The following is a 27058-nucleotide window of genomic DNA, read 5'->3' on the forward strand; positions in this document are numbered from 1 at the left end:
TCCAAGGAGCTAAAGGTTGGCCTAGAATGGTTATCCTCACAACAACCTGCCGGCACCCGCTCCGTCTTGGGAGACAATGGAAGAGTGAACCTTTGAGAGTGAAGTCAAGCCGTTACAGTACCTGCTGTGGCTGTGGCAACTGCTGTGGGAGAGACATGTTTTGTTGCAGCTGCGGCAGATGAAGATGTCCAGTTTCACTGTTACGGATACACCATGGCATGTCTTCTCTCTGCACCCCTCCCAGTGTTAATTTCTCCTGAGGTTGTGTTTCTACAGCAGTGACCTGACTGATTGTCTCCAGGTGCTGTGGTCATCTGCAAGGGATTCCCACATTGTGGGGGTGATGTTGCCAGCCTTTACATGGTCTGCCGACAGGCCTGATATCTGAAGTCAGTTCCCTATAGAGCGCATCCTTTGGGATCCTAACATCTTCCACCACCAAGCCAGCATAGAAGTTGCTGAGACAGAAGCATGAACATCCTGGGAATGTGGACTGCCATGGGACACCCAAAATTCTTCCTGATGCAGCACATGTGGAAAGCATTGAGACGTCGCTCCTGGCAAGTGTAAGTTTCTCAGGACTCACAACAACCATGTGTGGTAGGCTAGATTGTGAGGGTGGTGGTGAAAGGCTAAAGGACATCAAGCAAGCTTCATGGCTGAACAGAGATTTGAACCTGGTCTCTAACCAGTATATCACATAGCCTCATTCTCCACCTCATACCACAGAAGCTTAAACAGTGGCTGTCACTAAGCATTAACCATTAGATGGCTGGTTTCAGGCAACACTATAATAAGGAAAATATGTCAAAGACAAAGTAGAGAATTCAACACCAGTGTCTAATCATGCAATGGTTTATGAGAGACAAGGGAGGAGAAAATCATAAGGACAAGTTTGGTTTTTTGGGGATGAACATGTGGAAGGAGAGAGCATGTGGTCACAAGCAATTCTCTCATTTTTAAAAATAAGCATATCCTGCCTTTGTCTTACAAAAATGCAACAGTCTAATAAATCTCAGTAAAAACATTACAAATATTTTTTTAAAGTGCAATCCCTTGCATGTTTGCTCAGAAATAAGACCTTGACTCGCTGCCCAGTTTTTTGCTTACAGAATTTTTATCCAGCTCTTCAGGCAAAAAAAATGGGGGGGGGGGAGGGCTCTCAGTGTGTCTTATGGATCACTAAAAAGAAAAGAAAACCAAACTGTCCCTGCCACCAAGCTTGCAATATAAAAAGACATAACACAAAAGGGAAATGGATTGGGAGGGAGGAGGAAATAAGCCTAATGAGGTACACGCTCGTAATTACAAGTTATTTTAATGACCATATGGGATGCAAAAGTTCTAATACAGCAGGGGCCAAAATGTGCTGGTCTCACAGCTGTGCCGATGGAATTAAAAATTAAATGAAAAAATAAACTTAAAAATGAAAGGGGGGTTAATGGGGAAATGAATGACCCTGCATCAGTTCTACGCTAGCTAAGGCTGATGGGAGCTGTAGTACAAAACATCTGGAAGGCACCAGGTTGACCAAGGCCACAGTGTAGGATTGCAGCATAAGGGTTGCCAGACAGCAGATAAAATCTACCAGGAAATTACTGCTCTACCAAACACTATGAGAAAGGCCATGCCTTTGCAGTGCAGCAGAAGTTCAGCAGTGACGTAGCCAAACAGGCCTTCCACAACTGTGGGGCCACAACCAGGTGGTAGTGCAGGGAGAGACAAAAGCACTGCAAGTGCAGAAGAAAAAAAGGAAAAACCAGGCATCATTGGCCAAGAGCAGCTGTTCTTTCGAGGCAGAGTGGGCAGGGTTCCCTTTTCACAGACAGAGGACAGCGGTCGCAAGTCCATCTGTTCTCTATACAAGTCCGGGCCTCCCTGAGGTTATGGGACCTGCCAGCACCACACCACAAGAGAATGGTCAACCTTCAAGTCTCACTTCATAATCCCCACTTGCAAAGAGGGGTTATACTTTCCCCCTTCTGCTGCAGCTACCAGGGACAGCACCCATCCAAGGGGGCAGGGAGAAAGGACAGCTGGCCTGATGTGACAGCCTGCGGCCTTGTTGGCATGGCATGGGAGTAGACAGATGCCCATTATCTCTGCCACAGCTAGGCGGGGAGAGCTTAATGCCACCCCCCTAGAAGGGGCAGAGGAAGGAATGCGAGACATGTTCCCAATGAGGCGGCTGCAAATGTGGACAGAGAACAGTTAGGAATGAAGGAAACTGCTTTATACAGAGGCAAGCCATTGGCCCACCTAGATTAGTATCATTTGCACCAGGGGCAGCTAACCTCTAGCTCTCCAGATGTTGCCTGAAGAGTTTTGGCATATGGCCCTGTGAATTGTGTAATGGCAGAGCTTGTAATTTGCTGGCTCTTCCTTCATGTTAATTGTCCACTGGCAATTTGACGACTTGCCCTGGAGTCACATGAACTGGCCTGTTCCTTAGGCCTTGAGTATCAGTTCTAAAAGAGGATCTTAGCGGCACCTCTGAATAAAGCTTTTTAATAAAGTTACTCCTCATTCTCATTCTCGGCGTCTGTTGCTGCACCGAGAAATATTACAGACTGCAAGGCCCAACAGGAACACAGCCGCAGCCACATTACGGTGCTTGGCCACATAATTCTGGATGGTTCTGCTCTTTGGCATAGTAGCCTACCCTTGGGTTGCCAGGTCTCCAGGTCTGACATGATGTTTCCAGGTTTGCCTGGGCCACTCCAGATGGGCGAGAGCTCCTTTAATTAAATAAATACATATTAAGAAGACTGTGCATGCAGCTTGCAAACTTCAGCCCGGCTTCAAATTATAGCATATAGGCACTCTGGAGGTGTCTGCCCTCTGTTCCCCCTCTTCCAATTTACTTCCATCTCCAGGGCCCACCCTTGTGATATCTCTGGGGGCTGCCCTGTGATATAACTAGGGGTGTCTCTCCCTGACATCACTGGGGGCCACCCCTAGGTTTCAGGTTTGGACCCAGTAATCTCAGGGTCTGACCAGGTAACCTATACACACACACACAGCTTGCAAACCCTGCTTCACATCCAGTGGCGTAGCGTGGGTTGTCAGCACCCGGGGCAAGGCAAGTAATTTGCGCCCCCCCCCCCCGCTGCACTGTCCCTCCCCCAGATAGTCCCTCGCTCTCTCTCCGCACCGCACCGCACGCCTGGCACCCTCCCCTCCACAGTGGGCGGCGACCCGGCGGCTCGGATCGGATTCGCACAGCCAGCACTGCAGTGAGAGTGAGTGAGTGAGCCAGGTAGGGGCAGAGAGCTGCAAGTGCGAGCGCCCCCCCAGATGTTGCGCCCGGTGCGGCCACCCCCCCCTGCACCCCCCACGCTATGCCACTGTTCACATCCTCTCATATAAAGTGTGATAATCAGGAAGCAAGATGGATGCAGGAAAGCATCAGGAGAACTGTAGGTGGAGCCAAAGTGACCAAGAGACAGTGCAAACCATCCCTCCCACCAAGGGTGCGAACTTGAATAAAATATTGGGGGGGGGGGCAGGTAAGTCCCGACGTGCAAAACTGATCACAAGACACACCGTTTGAATGGCAATGCCCATCAACTTGGAGGGAGGGTGGCCCCCTCATATATTTTTTTGGGGGCTGAAGGGACCTTTGCCCCTAGGAGTTAGCTCCTATGTCTCCCACCCACCCTGACTTGGTACCCCAAGAGGACTCCTGGATCAGAGTTGCCTCTCTCAGCTCATACATTTGCTGTTACAACTCCAGGAAGTTAGGTGTAAGAGCAACTGCAGCAGATACTTTCAGGCTTATTAGCAGCAGGCCAGGTGTGCCTTGGGGGGCTGTATACCTGAAGGAGCATCTCCAACCCCATTGGTCAACCCGGACTGAGGTCCAACTACAAAGGACTTCTGGCGGGTCCCTCCCTGCGAGAAGCGAGGTTACAGGGAACCAGGCAGAGGGCCTTCTCGGTGGTGGCACCCGCCCTGTGGAACGCCCTCCCATCAGATGTCAAAGAAATAAACAACTATATAACATTTAGAAGACATCTGAGGACAGCCCTGTTTAGGGAAGTTTTTACTGGCTGATGTTTTAATGTATTTTTAATCTTTTTGGAAGCAGCCCAGAGTGGCTGGGGATTACCAGAAGTAATAAATTATTATTATTATTATTATTATTATTATTATTATTATTACTGGTTCCTGGCCTGGGATGCCCCCTTCCAGAACCATCACTTCACTCGAACAGTGTTGCTGCTCCAAGCGTGCCAGCTTGTTTGTGTATATATAATGGTTTTTGTTTGTTTTCATTTTGGCACAGGCACCACATGCAGGTGCAGTTTTTGAAGACTGTGAAGAGCGAGACTAGATCACCAGTAAGCATAAGGAGCAGTGGGAAAGTGGTGCAGGAAGAGGCTCTGGCAGCTTAATGTGAGGAGCATGCAGGGTGCCTATTGGGAAAGACAGCTGGAGTCCTGAGGCCAGCTGGTGTAACACTGTGCAAAATCCAAGGTTCGTTTCCTTCCTGTTATCCTTCCTCTAACCTCTCCTTTCTGACGCCTGTCAGTCTTTGGTTCATCCTCCCTTGCAAACTGTGGTTTTCCTTTTAATACCCCCAACATATTCTAAATGATAAAATTACCATATTTTTCGCTCTATAAGACGCACCAGACCACAAGACGCACCTAGTTTTTGGAGGAAGAAAACAAGAAAAAAAATATTCTGAATCTCAGAAGCCAGAACAGCAAGAGGGATCGCTGCACAGTGAAAGCAGCAATCCCTCCTGCTGTTCTGGCTTCTGGGATAGCTGCACAGCCTGCATTTGCTCCATAAGATGCACACACATTTCCTCTTACTTTTTAGGAGGGAAAAAGTGAGTCTTATAGAACAAAAAATACGGTAACTTCCCAAAGGAAACCCCAAAATGTGAAACTTCCTTCTGTATTCTGTGCCGTATTTGCGTCCAATGCTATTTTATTACAGTAAGGTTGGGGTGGGGGCGGCTGCTCTGTTTTAATGCCCCCTCTGGAGTTGCATGTCATTGTATGTATATATCTAAAATATCTGTATGGATTTGCAAGTTCCTGTTTCCTGGTTTCTAAGTGAAATTTATTGTTGTGAACATCTTAGGATAGCAACAGGAGAAAGGCTTTTGAAAACACACTACTACAAGAAATTAATCAGTCTTCAGAGGGATGGAGATCCCAATCATAAATACATCATATGAAAGGAAGCTGCACTGATAGCAGTAGAACCTGCTTCTGCATAATATATTTGGGGTTGGTGTGTTTAATGCTTATTTGGCTCAAAGTACACTTTATTCTGGCTCAGTATGCAAATTTCTAAGGAAAAAGTCTTTTCATTATTTCAAAAAAATCACGCACCACTTGATTGTAAAAAACCTCAATGCGGTTTACAAAAAGAATAAAACAGTAAAATTATTGGTTAAAACCATTAAAAACAACTATTTAAAACATATAAATCAGTGCTAAACTGAAAACATATCAAAATTCAATGTATCTGGGTAGGCCTTTCTAACAAAAAATGTTTTTAGCAGGAGAAAAAAAGAGCAGAATAAATTGGCAGTAAGTTCCAAATTGTGGGTGCTGCCAACTAAAAGATCCATTTCTTACAGATGTGGAACAAATATTGTGTGGCACCTGTAACAGTGCCAGTTCTGCTGATCCAAGCAGTCGTGTGGACATAGAAGGTGATCTCACAGGGGCTTTATATACTATTAGTAACACCTTGAACTAGGCCACGTAGCAAATTGGAAGCCGGTGAATTCCTTACATTTCTTTTGTGCTAAGCATAGGAATCATCTATGGTTCTTCCATTTCTGATAGGCCTCCAGCACTAAGCAAGCGTTCCCAAGCATCTGAGACTGGGTAGGCTGTTGCCTTTAGAAGCTAAGAGGCTGAGTTTGCTTTTTCAATAGCCTCCCCCGAGTTCTGTCATGCTCTTCTTCTGAAGCAAGATCTCCCAGCAACACACACACACACACAGCACCACCATCACTTTGCCTACAGACACAGGTTAGCAAGCAGGGAGCCCAGCTGTTACTGTCTCTCCCACCAAAGCAATTATCACACAAGTGCACTCACTGGAGGGGTTATGGCTCACCACAGGCCTCCCTGATCCCCCGAGTCTAGCCTGACTCAGCTCTAAGCGCTTCCTTTTCTGCCGCACTGGATGTCCCCGCATGATCCACAGATGTTCCTACCCCCATATTCCAGGACTGGTGTTTGATATTTCCTTTTCTCTCTGTGTGTGTTCCATCCAGTTCTCAACAATTAGCTAAGAACTATTTTTTTGATTAGCAACCTTGACGCAGCATGCTTGAACAGCCAAAGCACATAAAGGGAGAGAGGTGTCCAGAGTGGCTGCTTCCCCAAAAAAAGTCATCTCCTCCAGAGGTCTGACAAAGAGCACTTCAGAAGCAACATAACACCTTCTTGACTAGAAGAAGCACTTAGGGGATCTGGATGAGCTGGGAATTCTTTTAGCAATTACGTGCATTTTAAATTCTGCCTTTTCAAAGCTGAAGAACTGTCTTTTAAAAAGCAGTTAAATAACTTGAGGCTTCTTTTCCATATGAGAGAAAGGAAACACAAATTGTGTTGCTTGGTGGCAATTATGGAGGCGCCAGAAAGGGAGAAAAATCATACTCTCAGCTGAGAGAAGGGTCACTATCTTCCCAACTTCTGCATATGAAAAAAGTGGACATTCTGGGAACAGAAATCATTTTTCCATTAGCACATGTGAATACAGATTTAGCTTCTCTACAAATACAGGTTTATTTTGTATCTGCAGGATGACAAAGCAGATTTCTCCTGCAATCCTAAAGAGACTTTCTTCTGTGTAAACACATACGGGATTGTGCTGTCTGTGTATGAATTCTGAGCTCGAAAGTTTGTAACCATGCTTGGCTCTGATAACCAGGGTATTGATAATAGGTATTGGCTCCCTCAATAGGGTGGCGCTGTGGGTTAAAGCCTCAGCACCTAGGGCTTGCCGATCGAAAGGTCGGCGGTTCGAATCCCTGTGGCGGGGTGCGCTCCCGCTGTTCGGTCCCAGCGCCTGCCAACCTAGCAGTTCGAAAGCACCCCCGGGGGCAAGTAGATAAATAGGGACCGCTTACTAGCGGGAAGGTAAACGGCGTTTCCGTGTGCGGCTCTGGCTCGCCAGAGCAGCAATGTCACGCTGGCCACGTGACCCGGAAGTGTCTCCGGACAGCCCTGGCCCCCGGCCTCTTGAGTGAGATGGGCGCACAACCCTAGAGTCTGTCAAGACTGGGCCGTACGGGCAGGGGTACCTTTGCCTTTACCTTTATTGGCTCCCTCAACATATTAAATCATTTGACCCCAAACCACAGTGTTTCCAGATTTGTGGGAGAGGAGAATTTTTGCCATTTACCCCAACTAATGCGGCAGTATTATATAAGATGCTGGAATTGTAATTAGGTTCCTTTTTGTGCCATAATAAAGGTATCGACTCTACATTCGCATTGCCAACCTGGTACCCTCCAGATGTTTTGGACTACAATTCCCATCAGTCTTAGCTAACACATTCCAGCTGGGGCAGATGGAAGCTGCAGCCCCAAACATCTGGTTGGCAAAGACTACTGCAGAATCTGTGTTTTATTTATTACATTTGTTATCATGCCTGTCCTCCAGGGAGCTCAATGTGACTTTACATGGTTCTACTCCTATAACCGTCACAACAGCCCTGTGGTGTAGGTTAGGCTGAGATAAAACAATTGACCTAAGGTCACCCTGAGCTTCATGGCTGAGTGGGGATTTGAGCCCAGGACTCCCCAGAGTCTCAACAGCCGGAGGATGCTTACATGACCCAACAAGCCCTCCCCAACTCACAAATGCAAACAAACCCCACTGCAGACAACCACAGACAACCAACCACACCCTGCCCCCCAATACCTCTCACTACCAAGGAAATGCAATAGAAAAATAGAAAGAGAACCTACCCAATGGACGCTGGCCCAAAATGCCACACATACACTATACAAAAGAATATACCGTATTTTTCGCTCTATAAGACGCACCAGACCACAAGACACACCTAGTTTTTGGAGGAGGAAAACAAGAAAAAAAATATTCTGAATCTCAGAATCCAGAACAGCAAGAGGGATCGCTGCACAGTGAAAGCAGCCATCCCTCTTGCTGTTCTGGCTTCTGGGATAGCTGCGCAGCCTGCATTCGCTCCATAAGACGCCCACACATTTCCCCTTACTTTTTAGGAGGGAAAAAGTGAGTCTTATAGAGCAAAAAATACGGTAAGCCTCGCCACCCCCATCCTTCCTCTCCCCCCCTTCTTCCCCATCACTAATGTCTCACAACAAATGTAACTGATTTGTAAGGAAGACTGCACAACCTGGAAAAAAAGAGACAAGGCATGTGTCAGGGGTTCAGGAGCAGAGTCACTGGAGGGGGAAGAAACAGAGAGCGAGGGGGAGGAGTCGGAAGGAAATGTCAGCGGCGACAGTAGTCCAAGATCTCTGAGTCTCTCCAGTGACTCGGAGGATTCACAGAAAGGGGCCCCCATGGTCAGGGCAAGGGGAGTGCCCAGGGGGACACCTCGGGAAGAAGGGGACTCAGAGAGTAGCAGCTGGAAATCCGGACCAGCGTCCCTCCCAGAGTGCAGTAGGGGGGAGGAGTCTAAGGCATCGGGATCAGGGAGCGCGCAGGCAGAGGGAGAACGTGAGGCAGGAGTGGCCACACCCTCGTCAGGGAGCGAGGAAACGGTCATCCGGAAAGTAAAACGCGCGCGCGCGCCAAGTTCAAATGTACAGGAGGGCGGCAAGGTGGGCAGCCCGGGTAAGGAGCCAGGTCCTAAAGCCCGCCGAAGAGAGGGGGAGGAGTCAGAGGGGTCTAGCTCCGCGTCGGAAGAGTCCAGGAGGAATGAGACCCCGGGGGGTAGTAAGACCCAGAGGAAGAGAGAGAGAAGGAAGAGGTGGAGTAAGATTAGAGTCTTGAACTGGTGCACGGGGGGTGGAGATCCAGACAGAGCATCGCCGGTCTAAAGTCCAGACGTAGGGCTGGGACGCTGAGACTTGTAAATGGAGACTATTCTTCAATAAAGACTTTGATACTGTACTATCGGCTAGCGTTGGTCCTTGGTGAGCTGGGACCCGGAGCCAGCCCTGACAGTATGCTCTGTCTCCTATTTTAAAGTTTTGGCACCGAGAACCTCGCCACGTGAGTCGGCGCAGCGAGGACAGAGGAGGGGTGCTTACAGAGCTCACAAAACTCAGGCAAGATGACGACGGAAGAGAAGATAAAAGCCCTGCAAGAAGCGGTGACACAACTCAGCACTGAGGTAATTGCATCCAGGAAGAGAGAGGAGGAGATGGTTACCTCCTGCCGGGATCTCCAGGCCAGGTTGGACGTGCTTTCCAAAGAGGGGCAAACGGGAGCCAAGGCAGAAGGCATAGGTTTGGGGAGAAGGGGAGGAAGCCTTGTATCGCATTTCGACGGGAGTTTGCAGCAGTACCCCAACTTCAGAGCAGACCTGCTGTTTGCGCTGGATTTACTTGACAAAGATTTTAGAGATGAGAGAGAGAGAGTGGGGTTTATCTTGTCCCATTTGCATGGGGAAGCCAAAACGTGGCTGCGGAATCTATGGAGGGACAATGATCCAGCGCTCCAAGATGCGAAGGCTTTTATTAAAGCAATGGACTCATGCTTTTTATCAAAGGTAGACGTCGATATTGCCAGGAGGGACATACATGGACTTAAACAAGGCAAAGCCAGCGTGCGGCAGTACCATACTCGATTTTTCGGACTGGTTCATGCCCTGGGGTGGGAAAAAGATTCTGCGCCAGTCAGAGACCTCTTTTGGGAGGGGTTGAATGCAGATGTAAAAGCGGAGATTGGAAGAGGGGAGAGACCAAGGAGCACCCAGCAGGTAGTCCAGAGGGCTCTGGAGATCGGGGTGCATCTGGAAGAACGTCCTTGCAACAGGGAAGAAGGGCGTTGGGGAAGGGCACCAGCCAGAGCACCTCCCTTCTTTCCCAGAGAAGCAGCGCGTGCGCACTCCACACCCTCGCAGGGAGGGGGAGAAGAGCCGATGGAGATAGGAGGTGCCAGGGCTCAGTCAGCTAACAGAGCCCTAACACCGGGAGCAGCCAAAACGAAGCCTCCTAGAGGGAACAGGAAGTGCTACATCTGCGACAGTGCTCAACACATGGCGAAAGAGTGTCCCCAGAGGCTCCACAAGCACACTGCAGCCTCCGCAACAGTCGCTGAAGCAGCTCAATTGAAAACGCAGCAACAGTTAAACGACGGAGTCTGGCTGGAGGAAGAGGCACTGGGGTCCAGTCAGACAAGTCAATGAAACAATCCCCAGCACTTTTGCAACCCACAGACCCCCTCCCACCCAAACCAGTGGTGCAGCTTACAGCGTCTCTCCAACTGCCCAATGGACGCACTCTGGAGGTGCCGATCACCATTGACTCCGGCAGCAACGCTGACTTTATAGGACTGGAATTCATTCAGCAGCACAATATACCACTGCTACCAGCCACGCTGCCCCTGAACGTTGTCACGGTGGATGGCAGAGACTTGTTAGGGGGGCAGGTGGTGCAACAAACGCAACCAATGGTGATGCGGATTGGAAATCACCGAGAAGTCATCAGCTTTAATGTCACACACCTGTCGGACACGCCTGTAGTCCTCGGCATGAGTTGGCTGCACAGGCACAGCCCAGCATTGGCGTGGTACCAACGCCAACTGACCTTCGGCTCCTCCTATTGCGCGGAACATTGCATCCTTCCTAGCCCGGAAGAAGGAGGGGACGACCCGCAGCTACAATTAGGCGCGCTGCAAGCAGTGCCTCGCAAGTATGCAGCGTTTTTGGAGGTTTTCTGCGAGAAAGAAGCGGACAAGCTGCCCCCCCACAGGCCCTATGACTGCAAGATTGACCTCCTGCCAGGAGCGACGCTGCCAGCCGGGAAACTGTATTCCATGTCTGAGGATGAGCTGCAGGAGCTCAAGGAGTTCATAGACCTCAACTTGAAGCGCGGTTTCATCCGGGAGTCGAAGGCAGCGGGGGGCAGTCCTGTATTCTTTGTGAAGAAGAGGGACACGCCCCAAAAAAGACTTGTGGTAGACTTCAGAATTTTAAATTCCAGAACCAAGCCCGCGGCCTTTCCCATGCCCAAGATAGATGACCTGCTGGCGACGGCGAGGAAAGGACGCATTTTTACGAAGTTGGATCTGCGAGGGGCGTACAACCTGATTCGCATACGGGAAGGAGACGAGTGGAAGACTGCCATGTTCACGCCCCTGGGCACATATGAATACAGAGTTATGCCCTTCGGTTTACAAAATGGCGCCCACTGTTTTCAAGCTTTCATGCATCACGTCCTGGCGGGTCTCCTCTACAAGACATGCGTCTGCTTCTTGGACGACATCCTGATATTCTCAGAATCTGAGGAGGCCCACGAAGGTGACGTCAAGGAAGTTCTGCAGAGACTGCAGGAGCATCGGCTGTATGCCAAGCTGGAGAAGTGCCAGTTCGACAGGACGGAGGTGGATTTCCTGGGCTACAAGCTGTCGGACAAGGGGCTTGCCATGGACAGCGCCAAGGTTCGCGCAGTGTTGGACTGGAAGAGCCCGCGCAATCGGAAGGAGGTCCAGCGGTTTGTGGGGTTCGCCAACTTTTACCGCAAGTTCATCAAGGGGTTCGCGATGCAGACGGCGGCCATTACTGACACGCTCAGCTCTAAGAAGAAGAAGTTCATCTGGACGGAGCAAGCGGAGACGTCCTTTCAGAACCTTAAGCGTCTCTTCTCGTCCGAAGGGCAGCTACTGCATGTGAATCCCAGCAAACCGATGAGGGTTGAAACAGACGCCTCAGACAGAGCCGTGGGCGCCGTACTGTTGCAGGAGGACCCGCATGGGGACTGGAGACCGTGTGCCTTCTACTCTAGGAAGCTCAGCAAGTCGGAGCAAAACTACACCATCTGGGACAGGGAGTTGCTGGCCATTCATGCAGCATTCAAGGCGTGGCGACACTTCCTCGTCGGGGCCAAGCACACCGTGCAGGTCCGCACGGATCATAAGAACCGGGAGTACTGGCGCACGGCAAGATTCCTAAACCAGCGGCACATCAGATGGGCGGAATTTTTCGCGGATTTCGACTTCAGGATAGAATACATCCCAGGCGACAACAACATCATGGCGGATGCACTGTCCAGGAAGCCGCAATACCTCGAAGAGGCGGCACCAGCAGCGGCCAAGCACATTTTCGCTCCGAAAGCGTGGGCGTGCGCTGCAGCAACCGTGGACTTGGAGGCGGTCCGTCGAGCACTGCAGAGGGACCCCTTTGCACAAGCCAAGATGGAGGAGGTGCACAAGGGCACGGTGAAGGACGACGAGTTCCAAGTACGAGACGGATTGCTCATCCGCAGAGGGGCCCTCTACGTACCGGGAGACGACCTCCGGGCGAAAGTACTGCAGCAGTTACACGACGCACCCACCGCCGGGCACTTTGGCAAGGAGAAGACGGCAGAACTCGTTGCCAGAGATTTTTGGTGGCCCAAGATGCGGGGGGAAGTCGCGGAGTACGTCTCGAGGTGCGACACCTGCCAAAGGGCCAAGTCAGTCCACAAACCTCCGGCGGGACTGCTCGAACCGCTGCAGACTCCGAGCGAACCGTGGGAGAGGGTGGCCCTGGACTTTGTCACGGATTTACCCAGCTCAAGGGGTAAAACGGCAGTGCTAGTGGTGGTGGACATGTTCACTAAAATGGCCCACTTCATTCCGTGCGCGAAGGTCGCCACGGCAGAACAGACCGCCAAACTGTTCATAGACCACGTCTTCAGAGTGCATGGACTGCCACGGTCTATCTTGTCCGACAGGGGGCGCCAGTTCATTTCGAGCTTCTGGCAGAAGCTGATGGGTTTCCTGAACGTCAAGATCAACCTAGCGTCGGCGAGACACCCGCAGACCAATGGACAAGCGGAACGCGTCAACGCCGTCATGCAGCAGTACCTGAGATGCTACGCAAATCAACAGCCGACGACATGGGTGGACTACCTGCCGCTCGCTGAGTTCGCTTACAACAACACGAAGCACGTGTCCACAGGGGTGACGCCGTTCTTCGCCAACAACGGGAGGCATCCCAGAACCTTCCCGGGATTAGAGAGACTGGGGGAGGGGGAGCCACAGGCAGCGGAAGTCTTGGCGGCGGAATTGCAGGAAGTCCACGAGCAGCTTAGGAGGCAGTTAGAGCTGGCAAAGCACGCATACAAACTGCAGGCTGACAAGCACAGGAGGGTTGGTGAAGACATACAGGTGGGAGACTGGGTGTGGTTAGCGGCACACGCAGTGCCGACCAGATCCTTAGCTAAGAAGAAACTCGGACATAAGCAGCTAGGACCTTACCTAGTTGAGGCACAGATCAATCCGGTGGCCTTCCGGTTGACACTTCCGGAAGGATCCAGAATGCACCCAGTATTCCATAGGTCGGTGCTCACGCCCTACAAAGCACCTCACCGATTTCAGGCGCAGGGCACGGCACCAGATCAGTATAAGGAGATCCCCCCAAGGAGGGAGTCGCCAAGAAGGGAACCCATCAACCAGGTCACAGAGATTTTGGACTCGAGATGGGGGGAAGAGGGAGTAGAATATTTTCTCGCAAGGGAAGGTACCCCGGCCAGCGCCAACAGTTGGGTGCCGGACTATGCCCTGGACGAGCCTCTCCTCAAAGAGGAGTTTCATGCCTTGTTCCCACACAGGCCCATGCCAGCCGAGTATTTCGACGACTGGCTTTTCACACCCACGCTTTCTACCAGCACGTTCCAGGGATTCACCTCGGACGAAGAACCAGCATTAGACACACGTTCACCGGAGGGCTCGCCCTCGGGGTTTGCCTCAGACCGCTCGTTTTGGTGGGACAATCGAGGAGAGGAGAGGTGGCTGAGGGGCCCTTGGCAGGCAACGGACCCAGAGGGGAACGAGGGTGAGAGGGACATGGACGTGATGGGGGAGGACGTTGGGTTCGAGCATGGCGGCACGGAGATGGAAGCAGAGGAGAACGAGGTCGGCGAAGACATGGAGGACGAGCCGGATTTCTCTAACTGGATGCACGCCACGGGGAACGAACTGTATCCACCATTCACCCCCACAACGACGGAGCACCCAGCACCCCCGCCGGAGGAAGGGGAGGGGGGAAGGGGGGGCTTCGAGGGGGGGATGGATGTCAGGGGTTCAGGAGCAGAGTCACTGGAGGGGGAAGAAACAGAGAGCGAGGGGGAGGAGTCGGAAGGAAATGTCAGCGGCGACAGTAGTCCAAGATCTCTGAGTCTCTCCAGTGACTCGGAGGATTCACAGAAAGGGGCCCCCATGGTCAGGGCAAGGGGAGTGCCCAGGGGGACACCTCGGGAAGAAGGGGACTCAGAGAGTAGCAGCTGGAAATCCGGACCAGCGTCCCTCCCAGAGTGCAGTAGGGGGGAGGAGTCTAAGGCATCGGGATCAGGGAGCGCGCAGGCAGAGGGAGAACGTGAGGCAGGAGTGGCCACACCCTCGTCAGGGAGCGAGGAAACGGTCATCCGGAAAGTAAAACGCGCGCGCGCGCCAAGTTCAAATGTACAGGAGGGCGGCAAGGTGGGCAGCCCGGGTAAGGAGCCAGGTCCTAAAGCCCGCCGAAGAGAGGGGGAGGAGTCAGAGGGGTCTAGCTCCGCGTCGGAAGAGTCCAGGAGGAATGAGACCCCGGGGGGTAGTAAGACCCAGAGGAAGAGAGAGAGAAGGAAGAGGTGGAGTAAGATTAGAGTCTTGAACTGGTGCACGGGGGGTGGAGATCCAGACAGAGCATCGCCGGTCTAAAGTCCAGACGTAGGGCTGGGACGCTGAGACTTGTAAATGGAGACTATTCTTCAATAAAGACTTTGATACTGTACTATCGGCTAGCGTTGGTCCTTGGTGAGCTGGGACCCGGAGCCAGCCCTGACAGCATGTATTTTTGTAAACCAAGAAAATCTTTAACAAAAACAAATTTAAAGAAAAAACCAGCCAGAGGATGTTAGTAAGCTTAATAACAAAGTTTGAATTTCAAAAGGCTGTGGGGAAAGGCGAGTGGAGGTGCATGTGTCCTGCTCCAAAATGAAAAGGGAAAAGCAGCAGCAGTGCTTCTCCCATTGGCTATGACCCTGCAGAATAATCAACCACTGAATGCGAGAGTCATTATTCTATATTTAAAACCATTTCAAGGGTTGCGGTACAGACCTCAAAATGGCTGCTTGATGCGCCACTGCTGACATCTAGTGGCTACATCCTAAACTGCTCCTAAGTCTAGGGTGGATGCAACCAAAGGTGGGCGAAATCCTTTTCCATTATTATTATATATTATTATATCGTATTTTGGTACACCTTCATTTCCAGCAAATATCACACTCCAGGCACATGGGACAACTGGCCCAAGAGTGCCCTTGTACAGGCCTCATACTGGATCAAGCCCATGTTGACTCTCATGTTCTCGTTTCTCCCTCAATATTAGCACTGTGTCTGCTTTGTACAAAAGGATTTAATTTTTCTGTGGCACCTCCTACCCAAAAAGTTTCCCTGAAATACAGAAGCTTCATCATCTCAAGTCTAGAGTGAATTTTCACAAACGCCATTTTCCATCGACTTCTGGGTAACCAGTTCCAAGGTGGGCCGAGAGGAAACTTCGCCTTCCTGATCAATGGAGGAAAAGCAGGGTGTGCCCTCTTGGCAAACACAGAATCTGGGGGTGTTCTTCTGATTGAGAAACACATTTACTGAAGCTCTCGCAGATTTTTTTCAAAAGGTTTTTTAGCAGAGGAAGGGCAACAACCCTGCTGCCCCCAAATGTAGACTCCTTCCACCATTCACCCTCCACCCAGGGTTATTTCCTCAGTATCCCAGTAAGTCTCCCATCTGAGTAACTAAGCAGCCTTAATGAGTTGTAAGGGAATGTGTGTGCTATGCAAAAATCACAATGTGGGAAAGTCTGTGAAGCCAGACAATGCTTCTCTCGATTCCTGCAACCTCTGCCGCATGCCGGGGACGGCGAATCACAAGAGCAGGCCCTGGCAAAAATCACAATGCAGGAAGAACGTGAAGCCAGCCAACACCTCTACGTAGCTGCATCTTTATTTTGGACATTGTGATATATCGCTATATCGAGGTGTTTAGTTGGTGATATATTAAGATGCTGAAAATCAGATATTGCCCAACCCAGCTGGGACCTGGGAGCCCAGGGTTCAAATCCCAACTCAACCAGGAAGCTCACAGAGTGACCTTGATTCTTTCCTGTGAGGATAAAATGGGAGGGAAAAGCCATGCATGCTACCTTGAGCTCTCTGGAGGAAAGGTGAAGCACAAATCAGATAAATTAATATATTTTGGAGCTATCGAAATCAGGCAAGCACCTAAAATAGAACTGTAGAGTTGGAAGGGACCCCAAGGGTCATCTAGTCCAACCCCTGCAATGCAGGACTCTCAATTAAAGCATCCATGAGAGATGGCCATCCAACTTCTGCTTAAAAAACCTCTAAGGAAGAAGACCCATCACTTCCTGAGGGAGACCGTTCCACTGTCGAACAGCTCTTACTGTCAGAAAGTTCTTCCTGGTGTTGAGTTGGAATTTCGTTTTTTGCAACTTGAATCAATTGGTTCAAGTCCTACGCTCTGGAGCAGGAGAAAACAAGCTTGCTTCATCTTCCATGTGACAGCCCCTTGAGAAGATGGAGGAAGCTTGTTTTTCCCTGCTGTTCTGGTTTAACCAAGCCTCCTTAGAGAACTAATTCGACTCAGTGTTGGTCATTTGTTCTGCATCTTATGATTTTAGAATTTTACAGCATTTGAAAGGTTTTATTGCACATGATGCATTTTTTAAACGAGTTGGTGGTTTATAAATATTCTTATAAATAAGCAAGCTAGATGAGGGGCTGCTGGGGTGGGGGTTGGGGGCAGCATGGCTGGAGATGGGGCCAGTTCCTTCTCCATTTTGGGGTTACCTAGAGCTCAGTGAGGTCATCGTTGAAGTAGAGCAGGATGGCTGGGGTGAAGGCATCAGCGTCCATGTAGAGATTGTAGAATTCCTCGTCCTCATCTGGAATGTTGTTCTGCTGCAGGTTCTTATCCATGTCTAGGTTGACGCGTTCATATTTCCACGTATAGCTGGCCGCATGGGCGTTGTAGGGCAAGTACCGCCGAAGGATCTCCCACATGGATTCCTCTGCACAGACCTGCGGAAAGCACCATGTTACATCCGTGGGTGGAATCACAGGAAGTCCAAATGCACCTGAAAACCAAGTGGTTCCCTTCAGCCTCCACATCCTGGGGAGGCACAGACAAGCCGGGCAGAATCGAGGTCCACAACACTGTCCCATCAGAGGAACATTAGCAAAGGAAGAGGGACAATTGCCAATAATATCGGGAGAAGAGTTGGTGGAGGAAGATTGGAAGAAATTTAAGGACTATCTACAGAAATATTATGAAATCAATGAATGTTAGAATGATGTTGGATTGAGGTTAAAGGGTTGTTAGTAATAATGTATTGAAGGAGTATGGAGAAACGGAAGGTTAAAAAGATGAAAAATTAAAGGTATAATATACTAAGATAAAGATAAGATAAAGGGAAGGGATTTGCTGGCTAAATAATTGAACTGGAATACAGAGAGGGGAGGTGTGGGGAAGTCTGGGAAACAAGCAGATGTAAGAAATATTACGAAAATTGAATTGTTTTTACTTGTTTTTTCTTATTTTTGTATTTTTCTTTTTGTTATGTGAAAATCTTAATAAAAATATTATAAATATATATATATATCTTGGGTGTTTTTTCTTTCTTAAATCCTACCTTTGCAAAGGTGGGACAGGACTCACCTCAAGGGTATGTTCCTGAGAGGTCAGAGTGTTGATGATCCGTATGCGTCTGGTTTTGGCAGACAAGATGCCCACCTCGTAGTTGCCATCTCTCCACCAGGGCAAGCCAAAGTCGTTGGCCCAGTCTGTACGAGGCAGAGGAGGTGGGATGTGCACAAAGCGACCTTGTGGGGTGTAGTACTTAAGGCATCCTGTTAGAGGGTTAATGTGTGTCTGTATCTGGAAGGAGGGAAATCAGGGCCTTTCTCAGTTAAGAAGGGAGCGGCTTCAAATAAGTCTTTCTTTCTTTCTTTGGTAAATTTCTATCCCACCATTGTTGCCAAACCCTGGGACAGCAAGTTGCAGCCATCCCATATATACCATAAACTCAGGAGCAGGCAAAAAGATCACTTAAAGCAACCAATATAAATTTCATACTGAGAAATCTTTTTAAAATGTGGGCAGTTCCAGAATTTACCGTATTTTTCGCTCTATAAGACACACCAGACCACAAGACGCACCTAATTTTTTGAGGAGGAAAACAAGAAAAAAATATATTCTGAATCTCAGAAGCCAGAACAGCAAAAGGGATTGCTGCGCAGTGAAAGCAGCAATCCCTCTTGCTGTTCTGGCTTCTGGGATAGCTGCGCAGCCTGCATTCGCTCCATAAGACGCACACACATTTCCCCTTACTTTTTAGGAGGGAAAAAGTGAGTCTTATAGAGCAAAAAATACGGTACATCGTGTAAACGCCAGGGAAAACAGAAACATTTTAAGTTTGCACCAAAAGGAAAGTACAGTACAGTGGTGCCTCGCAAGACGAAAAGAATCCGTTCCGCGAGTCTCTTCGTCTTGCGGTTTTTTCGTCTTGGGAAGCAAGCCCATTAGCAGATTAGCGCTATTAGCGCTATTAACAGTTTAAGGCCTATTAACGGCTATTAAAGGCTTAAGGGATTAGCAGATTAGCTGCTAAAAGGCTATTAGCATCTTAGCGCTTTAGAAAAAGGGGTTGGGGAGCGGAAAAAACCCTCAAGAATCGCAAGACATTTTCGTCTTGCGAAGCAAGCCCATAGAGAAATTCGTCCTGCGAAGCACCTCTGAAAACGGAAAACCCTTTCGTCTTGCGGGTTTTCCGTCTTGCGAGGCATTCGTCTTGCGGGGCACCACTGTATGTTACTACATAATGTGCCATTCTGGCTGCGGAACCTCAAGAAGCACCTCTCCGAAGGATCATTACAAATGGGACAGGTTGATACATGGAGATAAGAGGATTCAGCATGCACGACAAACAGAATATGCCCCAAAATGGGATCCCAGAAACAATTATTTTGGCATTTGCAGTGATGGAAATGTTGCTCCTTTTTACTCTGCCCTTCAGGACCTAAAACAGAGTCTTTCAAATGTATTCTGTTTGGGACAGCAAGTCAAGGAAATTGTTAACAAACTAGTAATGATACAAATGAGTCCTTAAGAGAAAGTCTGAAAGCGGCGAAATCAATTTTCTGATGGCGGGAAATTATGCAGGGGAAATAATTAAAGATGTAACAAATCACATCTGTGACTGTGAAGATGGGAATAAACTTACAAAGAACTGAGAAATACGTACGTAGGACACTGGTTAAATTGTGGAGTGGGCACATGTTTCTCCCTCACTGCGGTTTTAGCATCCTGTCCCTGGCAACATTTCCTTCTAATGCTGCAGCCTTTGCAACATGGTGCCAATGGTAAGTTTTGGCCAACAACTCCCCATCAAAGCACATGTAAGGCACCAGGTTAGCGAAGACTGTCCTAGTGCAGCAGTGCACATCTGTACACATAGGCCACCAGAAGCAGGACATTGTGCAACCTTTGCAAACAGCACAAAAATCTGCAAGAGCAATAGCAGTCCAGAGAATGGGGTTGGCAGAGGCAAAGGAGTCAGCTGGGGAAGCCTGGGATGAGAATTAAAATCCTATGCCCCTTTTAATGTGTTTGTGGGAAGGGAAGAGGGTATTGCTTTTATCATGGAATTTATCATGTACAGTGGTGCCCCGCAAGACGAATGCCTCGCAAGACGGAAAACCTGCTAGACGAAAGGGTTTTCCGTTTTTCGATGCGCTTCGCAGGACGAATTTCCCTATGGGCTTGCTTCGTAAGACGAAAATGTCTTGCGAGTCTTGAGATTTTTTTCCGCTCCCCATCCCCTTTTTCTAAGCCGCTAAACCGCTAATAGCCTTTTAGCAGCTAATCCACTAATCCCTTAAGCCTTTAATAGCCGCTAAACCGCTAATAGCGCTAATCCGCTAAGCCGCTAATAGGATTGCTTCACAAGACGAAAAAACCGCTAGACGAAGAGACTTGCGGAACGAATTAATTTCATCTTGCGAGGCACCACTGTATTGTATTCTATAATTATATTGTATTGCATTATATTGTAATGTTTTATCACATATTTTTATATTACATTTTTAAGTTGTGAACTGCCCTGAGATCTGAGGATGAAGGGCAGTATACCAATTTTTAACAACAACAAATTACCAGCAACACTCTTATGGAAGAAAGAATCAAACAAACAAAAACAAAACTCTGATTTTCCAAGAGTTTTCCACTCCGACAAGATCTCTGCCCTAAGTTGCCCGGAGTGCCAAGAGCTGCAGGTACTCACGTCTTTGGTTTTGGGGTTGAACCAGTGGGTAATGTCTTTCCCCGCTGCTTCTAGGATAGGCTTCAATAAGAGATCACCTGGACAGGCAGAGAATATAGATAAGGTACATGTGAAACTTGCCCATCCTTGAGTCACACCAGTGCTCTAGCTAGCCCCATATTATCTTGTTTCACTGGTAGTCTTTCTTCACAGTCTCCAATAGAGAGTCTATATCTGAAGGAGCGTCTCCACCCCCATCGTTCTACCGGAACACTGAGGTCCAGCACCGAGGGCCTTCTGGCAGTTCCCTCACTGCAAGAAGCCCAGTTACAGGGAACCAGGCAGAGGGCCTTCTCGGTAGAGGCACCCTCCCTGTGGAACGCCCTCCCACCAGATGTCAAAGAGAACAACAGCTACCAGACTTTTAGAAGACATCTGAAGGCAGCCCTGTTTAGGGAAGCTTTTAATGTTTGATGTATTACAGTATTTTAATATTTTTTGGGAAGCCACCCAGAGTGGCTGGGGAAGCCCAACCAGACAGGTGGGGTATAAATAATAATGATAATAATAATAGCAATAGTAGTAGTAGTAATAATAATAATAATAATAATAATAATTTCCCATCAGAAACAGGGAGCCATTTTTTTTTAGCCAAAGGAGCACACTCCCTTGTGGGAAACCTCAAGAGTTGCCCCGTTCAGGACCTGGGAGTCCTCCACACCAGCCCGCCCCCTGTCCCCCAAGAACAGTACTCCTGCCTTGTCAGGATTCAACCTCAATCCGTTAGCCACCATCCATCTTCCAACTGCCTTCAGATGTCTTTTAAAGAGAAGATAGCTGCTTATTTCCTTCACATCCGAAGGGAGGGCATTCCACAGGGCGGGCGCCACTACAGAGAAGGCCCTCTGTCTGGTTCCCTGTAACCTCACTTCTCGCAGTGAGGGAACCGCCAGAAGGCCCTCGGAGCTGGATCTCAGTGTCCTGGCTGAACGATGGGGGTGGAGATGCTCCTTCAGGTATACAGGACCGAGGCCGTTTAGGGCTTTAAAGGTCAGCACCAACACTTTGAATTGTGCTCGGAAACATACTGGGAGCCAATGCAGATCTCACAGGACCAGTGTTATTTGGTCCAGGCAGCCGCTCGCAGTCACCAGTCTAGCTGCCGCATTCTGGATTAATTGCAGTTTCCGGGTCACCTTCAAAGGTAGCCCCACGTAGAGCGCATGGCAGCAGTCCAAGCGGGAGATAACTAGAGCATGCGCCACTCTGGTGAGACAGTCCGCAGGCAGGGAGGGTCTCATCCTGCATACCAGATGGAGCTGGTAGACAGCTGCCCTGGACACAGAGTTGACCTGCGCCTCCATGGACAGCTGTGAGTCCAGAATGACTCCCAGGCTGTGCACCTGGTCCTTCAGGGGCACAGTTGCCCCATTCAGGACCAGGGAGTCCTCCACACCCGCCCGCCCCCTGTCCCCCCAGAAAAGTACTCCTGCCTTGTCAGGATTCAACCTCAATCCGTTAGCCACCATCCATCCTCCAACCGCCTCCAGACACTCACACAGGACCTTCACTGCCTCTGATTTAAAAGAGAGGTAGAGCTGGGTGTCGGGACGCAGGTGGCATTGCGGGTTAAACCACAGAGCCTAGGACTTGCTGACCTTGGGCGGTTCAAATCCCCGCGACGGGGTGAGCTCCCGTTGCTTGGTCCCTGCTCCTGCCAACCTAGCAGTTCGAAAGCACATCAAACTGCAAGTAGATAAATAGGTACCACTCTGGCGGGAAGGTAAACGGTAGCTCCATGTGCTGCTCTGGTTCGCCAGAAGCGGCTTAGTCATGCCGGCCACATGACCCGGAAGTTGTACGCCGGCTCCCTCGGCCAATAAAGCGTGATGAGCGCTGCAACCCCAGAGTCGGCCACGACTGGACCAAATGGTCAGGGGTCCCTTTACCTTTACCTAGAGTTGGGTATCATCCGCATACTGATGAACACCCAGCCCAAACCTGATGATCTCTCCCAGCGGCTTCATATAGATATTAAAAAGCATGGGGGAGAGGACGGGACCCTGAGGCACCCCACAAGTGAGAGCCCAGGGGTCTGAACACTCATCCCCCAACACCCCTTTCTTGAGTGGGGAAATCTGCCGGCTGCCCTGGGGCCGCCATAGGGAAGTGCCAGAGGCTGCCTGCGTTACCCTTGTAGGCCTCGGCCAGGGGGCTGAGGTCATAGACCCGCCCCATGTAGGAGACCCAGAGGTCCCAGGGCCGGTTGTGCACCTCCACCTCCTTCGGGGTGTAATAGCGCGGCCGGTAAACGTCCATCGCCGGGAGGAGCCGGAGGAAGAGCGGTAGGCCGCGTCCGTCGCTGCCATGGCAACCGCCCGGCGATGCCGCCGCAGCGCCTGACGGGAAACGTAGTCTGGGCCGAGAGGATGGCCGCAAGGCGGAGGGAGCGCGCGCAGAGCCTGCTGGGAGCCGGGGGGGCGGGGAAGCCGAGCGGCCTGCTGGGAGCTGTAGTCCCTCTGCCGGCGGGAGGGTCAAGATGGCGGCCACTGCCCTTCCAGAGCCGTTGCAGCAGCAGCAGAGGGGAGAGGAGAATGGCTGCGGAAACAGTCCCAGTCCTGGGGTGAGGAGCCCGGGGGGGAGGGCTACAGATATGAGAAAGGGGGAGGACATAACGGGGGGGGGGCGTGCTCAAGTAGGGGAGGAGAAGGAGACACCCTGGGGATAGAGAGGGTAAGTACATTGGATGGGAAATGGGAGTAATTGGGAGTGGGGGCATCATAAGACACCCCCAAAAACAAATTTAGGCTGGAAGGGCCTAGTATGGTGTGGTGGTTACGTGGTTTTATTGTGAGGGGGGGGCGATAGGAGATGGGAGGGGCCAGGTTTCAAATCCCCCCTCACTAGGTGGCCTTATTTATGTATGTGTTTCATCGCAATTTTATGCCACATTTTCCTCCATGCAGCTCAAGGTCCAGCCTTACCCTACCTCGCAAGGCTCTTGTGATCAAATGAAGAGTGGGTCAGGCAGGAGCAGCAGCATATGTGCCCCCTTTGAAGGAAAGGCAGGGTTAAAATTGTAACAAACAAATAAAAAGGAAAGTGGGGGGGGGGGAGAGGCCACTGGTTACCTACAGGGTGGGTCGGAAGGATAATATGTATTTATTATGAGTGGCTCTTGTGCTCGAATCTTGCTTCCTGATTTCCCTCTGGGGCACCTGGTTGAGAACAGGATGCTGGACTAGATGGGCCACTGGCCTGATCCAGCAGTGGCGTAGCGTGGGGGGTGCGGGGGGGGCCGGGCGCACCGGGCGCAACTTCGGGGGGGGGCGCGGAAGAGACTCGAGTGCTAAAACCCACGGGTTAGGGGGCGCAAATTACTTGCCTTGCCCCGGGTGCTGACAACCCACGCTACGCCACTGTGATCCAGCATTTTCTCCTTATGCTCTTATGAATGTGGGTAGCCTTTGTTGGCTTGAACATTGGCCCTGCCGGCTGCTCACGCAGAGTTTTCCTGTTCTGGAGTAAACCCTTTTTTGGTTTTCATCAGTACCCTCTCAACTGTTTTGTAAATCTTTTATGGTTCGATTTGGAGAAGATGCCTTCTTTTCTGCTCTGTAACGAATCCTATTGACTGTGAATAGTGAAAGGAACTTATAATAAAATATTATTGGTTGGCAACTAATCCACGAAAGAACCATCTCCATCAAACACAAGATAGAGCAAACAGGTTAAGGCTCTACATAAATTGCTGTGTGTGTGTTTTGTAGGTAGGGTGTTGGCATATAAAATAAGCAACTTGTGTGTTGTTCACAGGAGTGAACATGACACCTGTTTCATGAAAATTCTAACACCTCCTCTATCACTTCTCAGCTGAGTTACCATTCTAGGTAATTGGGAAAATATTAACGCACTTGACTGTCAGTGATGTAAGGGGAGAAGAAGGAAATGGTAATGTAATAATAATAATAATAATAATCCAGCTTTCTCTCCCAGACCTGGACTCAAGGAAGCTTACAAAAATTAAGACTACAAGGATAAAATATGAAAAGCTAGAAACAATGACAGTATTTTAAAAGTAATTAAACTATAATAGAATCAAGACAATATTTTAAAAGTTCATTAAAATTCAGATAGTAAAAACAGCACAGCACTATTAAAAGCACTTTCCTTAAAAACAGTTCCCCCAAAGCCTGTTGGAATAAAAGAATCTGGTCCAGCCTCTCTAGGAAGGGAGCTCCAAAATCTGGAAGCAGCCACTGAGAAGGCCCTCTTATAGCAAATTTAAAAGCCCTGTGTCAATGAACCCCCACCACGGGGCATGAACAGATCCTGAGAGATTAAAACACCACCACCTCCACCAATTTGCATTCTAGAGCCTACCCAAGAGAGACTTCCCCAAGCATTGCCCATTTGCCACCATGAGGACTAAATCCTCATTAGGCTCGGTCTCTCTCTGGGAAGTGAAAAAGCAGGACCCGGGAGTGGGAGGGAAAGATAGCCTAGTGCATTTCTTCCTATGAAGTATTATGGAAAGATTCCCTAAGATGGAAAGACGAACCCTTTGAACGTTTCTGCCAGGACTCTGGTGAGGAAAAAGCTGACACGCCATACCTGCATGCCCGCCGGAAGCTGGAAAACCTCCTGAACAAGACCATGCGCATCCGAATGACGGACGGGCGGACCCTCGTGGGCTGCTTCCTGTGCACCGACCGAGACTGCAACGTGATCCTTGGCTCCGCCCAGGAGTACCTCAAGCCCACAGGTTAGTTCTCACCTGGGGTCTCCACCATCGTCCCACCATCTTTCTTTATTCATTTCCTGTTTAATGCTTTCCACGTGTTTTTGCTTGTAAGCTGATTGTGGCTATTGAGGAAAAACTGATGCAATAGCGGAGTGAAACAGAGAAAAAGATATAAGTACAGTGGGACCTCGGGTTACATACGCTTCAGGTTACATACACTTCAGGTTACAGACTCCGCTAACCCAGAAATAGTGCTTCACGTTAAGAACTTTGCTTCAGGATGAGGACAGAAATCGCGCGGCAGCAGCAGGAGGCCCCATTAGCTAAAGTGGTGCTTCAGGTTAAGAACAGTTTCAGCTTAAGAACGGACCTCCGGAACGAATTAAGTACTTAACCCGAGGTACCACTGTAATAATAGCGAAGAATTAGGTTGGAGGCAAGAGAGGGTTGGTGGGGCTTAGCAGCTCTCCTGGCGAGACAGAATTTCAAGGGGGCTTCTTGAAGAGGGATAAATAGGTACCGCTCCGACGGGAAGGTAAACGGCGTTTCCGTGCGCTGCTCTGGTTCGCCAGAAGTGGCTTAGTCATGCTGGCCACATGACCCGGAAAAACTGTCTGCGGACAAACATCAGCTCCCTCGGCCAGTAAAGCGAGATGAGCGCCGCAACCCCAGAGTCGTCTGCGGCTGGACCTAACGGTCAGGGGTACCTTTACCTTTACCTCTCTTGAAGAGGAGGGGGGCATGTGCCTGGGGGGGGGGGGAAGCCCCTGTGTTCTTTGGAGGGAGCCTTTAAGCGCCCGGGAGATGAGGACAGCCTTTGCCAACCTGGGGCCCTCCGGGCGCTTGGAACTACAACTCCCATCAGTGCCAGCAAGCAGCACCTTGCGAGCTGTAGCCCCAAGCCTCTGGAGGGCCCAAGACTGGATTAGGAGCAGATGGGACCCTCCTTCTCACCTTCTCCCTCCTTTGCTCTGCAGACTCCTTCTCCGCCGGAGAGCCCAGAGTCTTGGGTCTGGCCATGGTTCCAGGACATCACATTGTCTCCATCGAGGTGGAGCTGGAGAGCCTGGCCTCCTTGCAGTACCTCTGATGCACCACCAGAGGGCAGCAGGCCTCCAACGTTTGACGAACTTTTTTTGGGGGGGGGGGAGGAAATGCGGGGAAGGGACACAGGTCCCAGGTTGCTGCAGGCAAGAGACGTTTCTCCTCCCTTCCCGGCTAGACCCAGGTTTTCGCCGTTGCCAGGGAATGAAGCTTTCCTGGCAAAGCTGGACTGGACCAGTGTATGCACTGTGAAACAGGACACCCCCCATCTCCAGGACTTGGAAAGGGGGTGGTCTTAATGTTTGCGTTTGTCAAATGTTTGTTCAGTCTGGAAAAGAATCCCATTTGCTGTTCTGAATTATTGTGGGTTTGTTTTCTTGTAACGCTTGGACCTCGCGTGGCTCACGGGCAGGCCTTGGCTGCTACCTCTGTGGCCTGCTGAATCCTGGGAGTTCTGTTTGGTCATCCCCACTGATGATGGTGGATTTATTTATTACCCTCCCCCTAAGGTCCCCGGTAGGGACGCGGGTGGCGCTGTGGGTAAAACCTCAGCGCCTAGGACTTGCCGATCGCATGGTCAGCGGTTCGAATCCCCGCAGCGTGGTGCGCTCCCGCTGTTCGGTCCCAGCGCCTGCCAACCTAGCAGTTCGAAAGCACCCCCGGGTGCAAGTAGACAAATAGGGACCGCTTACCAGCGGGAAGGTAAATGGCGTTCCATGTGCTGCGCTGGCTTGCCAGATGCAGCCTGTCACGCTGGCCACGTGACCCGGAAGTGTCTGCAGACAGCGCTGGCTCCCAGCCTATAGAGTGAGATGAGCGCACAACCCTAGAGTC

At 50.1% G+C, this 27058-nt stretch overlaps 2 protein-coding genes and 2 long non-coding RNA genes across 5 annotated transcripts; 2 read left to right on the top strand and 2 right to left on the bottom strand.

Annotated features, from left to right (window-relative positions):
* The first annotated feature begins 481 nt into the window (after positions 1-481).
* LOC310663224 lies at positions 482-5727 on the top strand. The gene is made up of 3 exons (XR_014504401.1): positions 482-566; positions 4289-4479; positions 5603-5727. It is a non-coding gene; the product is annotated as an uncharacterized lncRNA (long non-coding RNA).
* CYB5D1 (cytochrome b5 domain containing 1) lies at positions 5355-22879 on the bottom strand. Of its 2 annotated transcripts, none has more exons than XM_083410809.1 (5): positions 22629-22879; positions 20458-20534; positions 17835-18053; positions 16967-17197; positions 5355-6695 (listed from the first exon to the last, which is right to left on the bottom strand). In XM_083410809.1, the coding sequence occupies exons 1-4, from the start codon at positions 22753-22755 to the stop codon at positions 16967-16969; spliced, it is 654 nt and encodes a 217-aa protein (XP_083266935.1). In that variant the 5' UTR covers positions 22756-22879; the 3' UTR covers positions 5355-6695. The 2 variants fall into 2 exon arrangements, with proteins under 2 accessions (XP_083266935.1, XP_083266934.1); XM_083410808.1 differs by lacking the exon at positions 5355-6695 and adding an exon at positions 14950-16036.
* On the bottom strand, positions 18111-19806 carry LOC310663227. Its single transcript, XR_014504404.1, has 3 exons — positions 18994-19806; positions 18565-18624; positions 18111-18302 (listed from the first exon to the last, which is right to left on the bottom strand). It is a non-coding gene; the product is annotated as an uncharacterized lncRNA (long non-coding RNA).
* Positions 22880-22900: 21 nt separating the features above from the next.
* Positions 22901-26563, top strand: NAA38 (N-alpha-acetyltransferase 38, NatC auxiliary subunit). The gene is made up of 3 exons (XM_083410893.1): positions 22901-23059; positions 25018-25201; positions 26158-26563. The coding sequence occupies exons 1-3, from the start codon at positions 22976-22978 to the stop codon at positions 26268-26270; spliced, it is 381 nt and encodes a 126-aa protein (XP_083267019.1). The 5' UTR covers positions 22901-22975; the 3' UTR covers positions 26271-26563.
* The last annotated feature ends 495 nt before the right edge of the window (positions 26564-27058 follow it).

Source organism: Podarcis tiliguerta (genome assembly GCF_965153285.1).
Source record: "Podarcis tiliguerta genome assembly, chromosome: 13".
In the NCBI taxonomy this organism is placed as follows: Eukaryota; Metazoa; Chordata; class Lepidosauria; order Squamata; family Lacertidae; genus Podarcis; species Podarcis tiliguerta.

Bases quoted from the DNA above. Each gene is read 5' to 3' on its own strand.
- CYB5D1 (XM_083410809.1), bottom strand. From the start codon at position 22,755: ATGGACGTTTACCGGCCGCGCTATTACACCCCGAAGGAGGTGGAGGTG. The intron at 20,535-22,628 runs GTAACGCAGGCA...CTGCCTGTCCAG, and splicing joins CCTGGCCGAGGCCTACAAGG to GTGATCTCTTATTGAAGCCT. The intron at 18,054-20,457 runs GTGAGTACCTGC...CCCTCCTTCCAG, and splicing joins TCAACCCCAAAACCAAAGAC to ATACAGACACACATTAACCC.
- NAA38 (XM_083410893.1), top strand. From the start codon at position 22,976: ATGGCGGCCACTGCCCTTCCAGAGCCGTTGCAGCAGCAGCAGAGGGGA. The intron at 23,060-25,017 runs GTGAGGAGCCCG...CGTTTCTGCCAG, and splicing joins GAAACAGTCCCAGTCCTGGG to GACTCTGGTGAGGAAAAAGC. The intron at 25,202-26,157 runs GTTAGTTCTCAC...TTTGCTCTGCAG, and splicing joins GGAGTACCTCAAGCCCACAG to ACTCCTTCTCCGCCGGAGAG.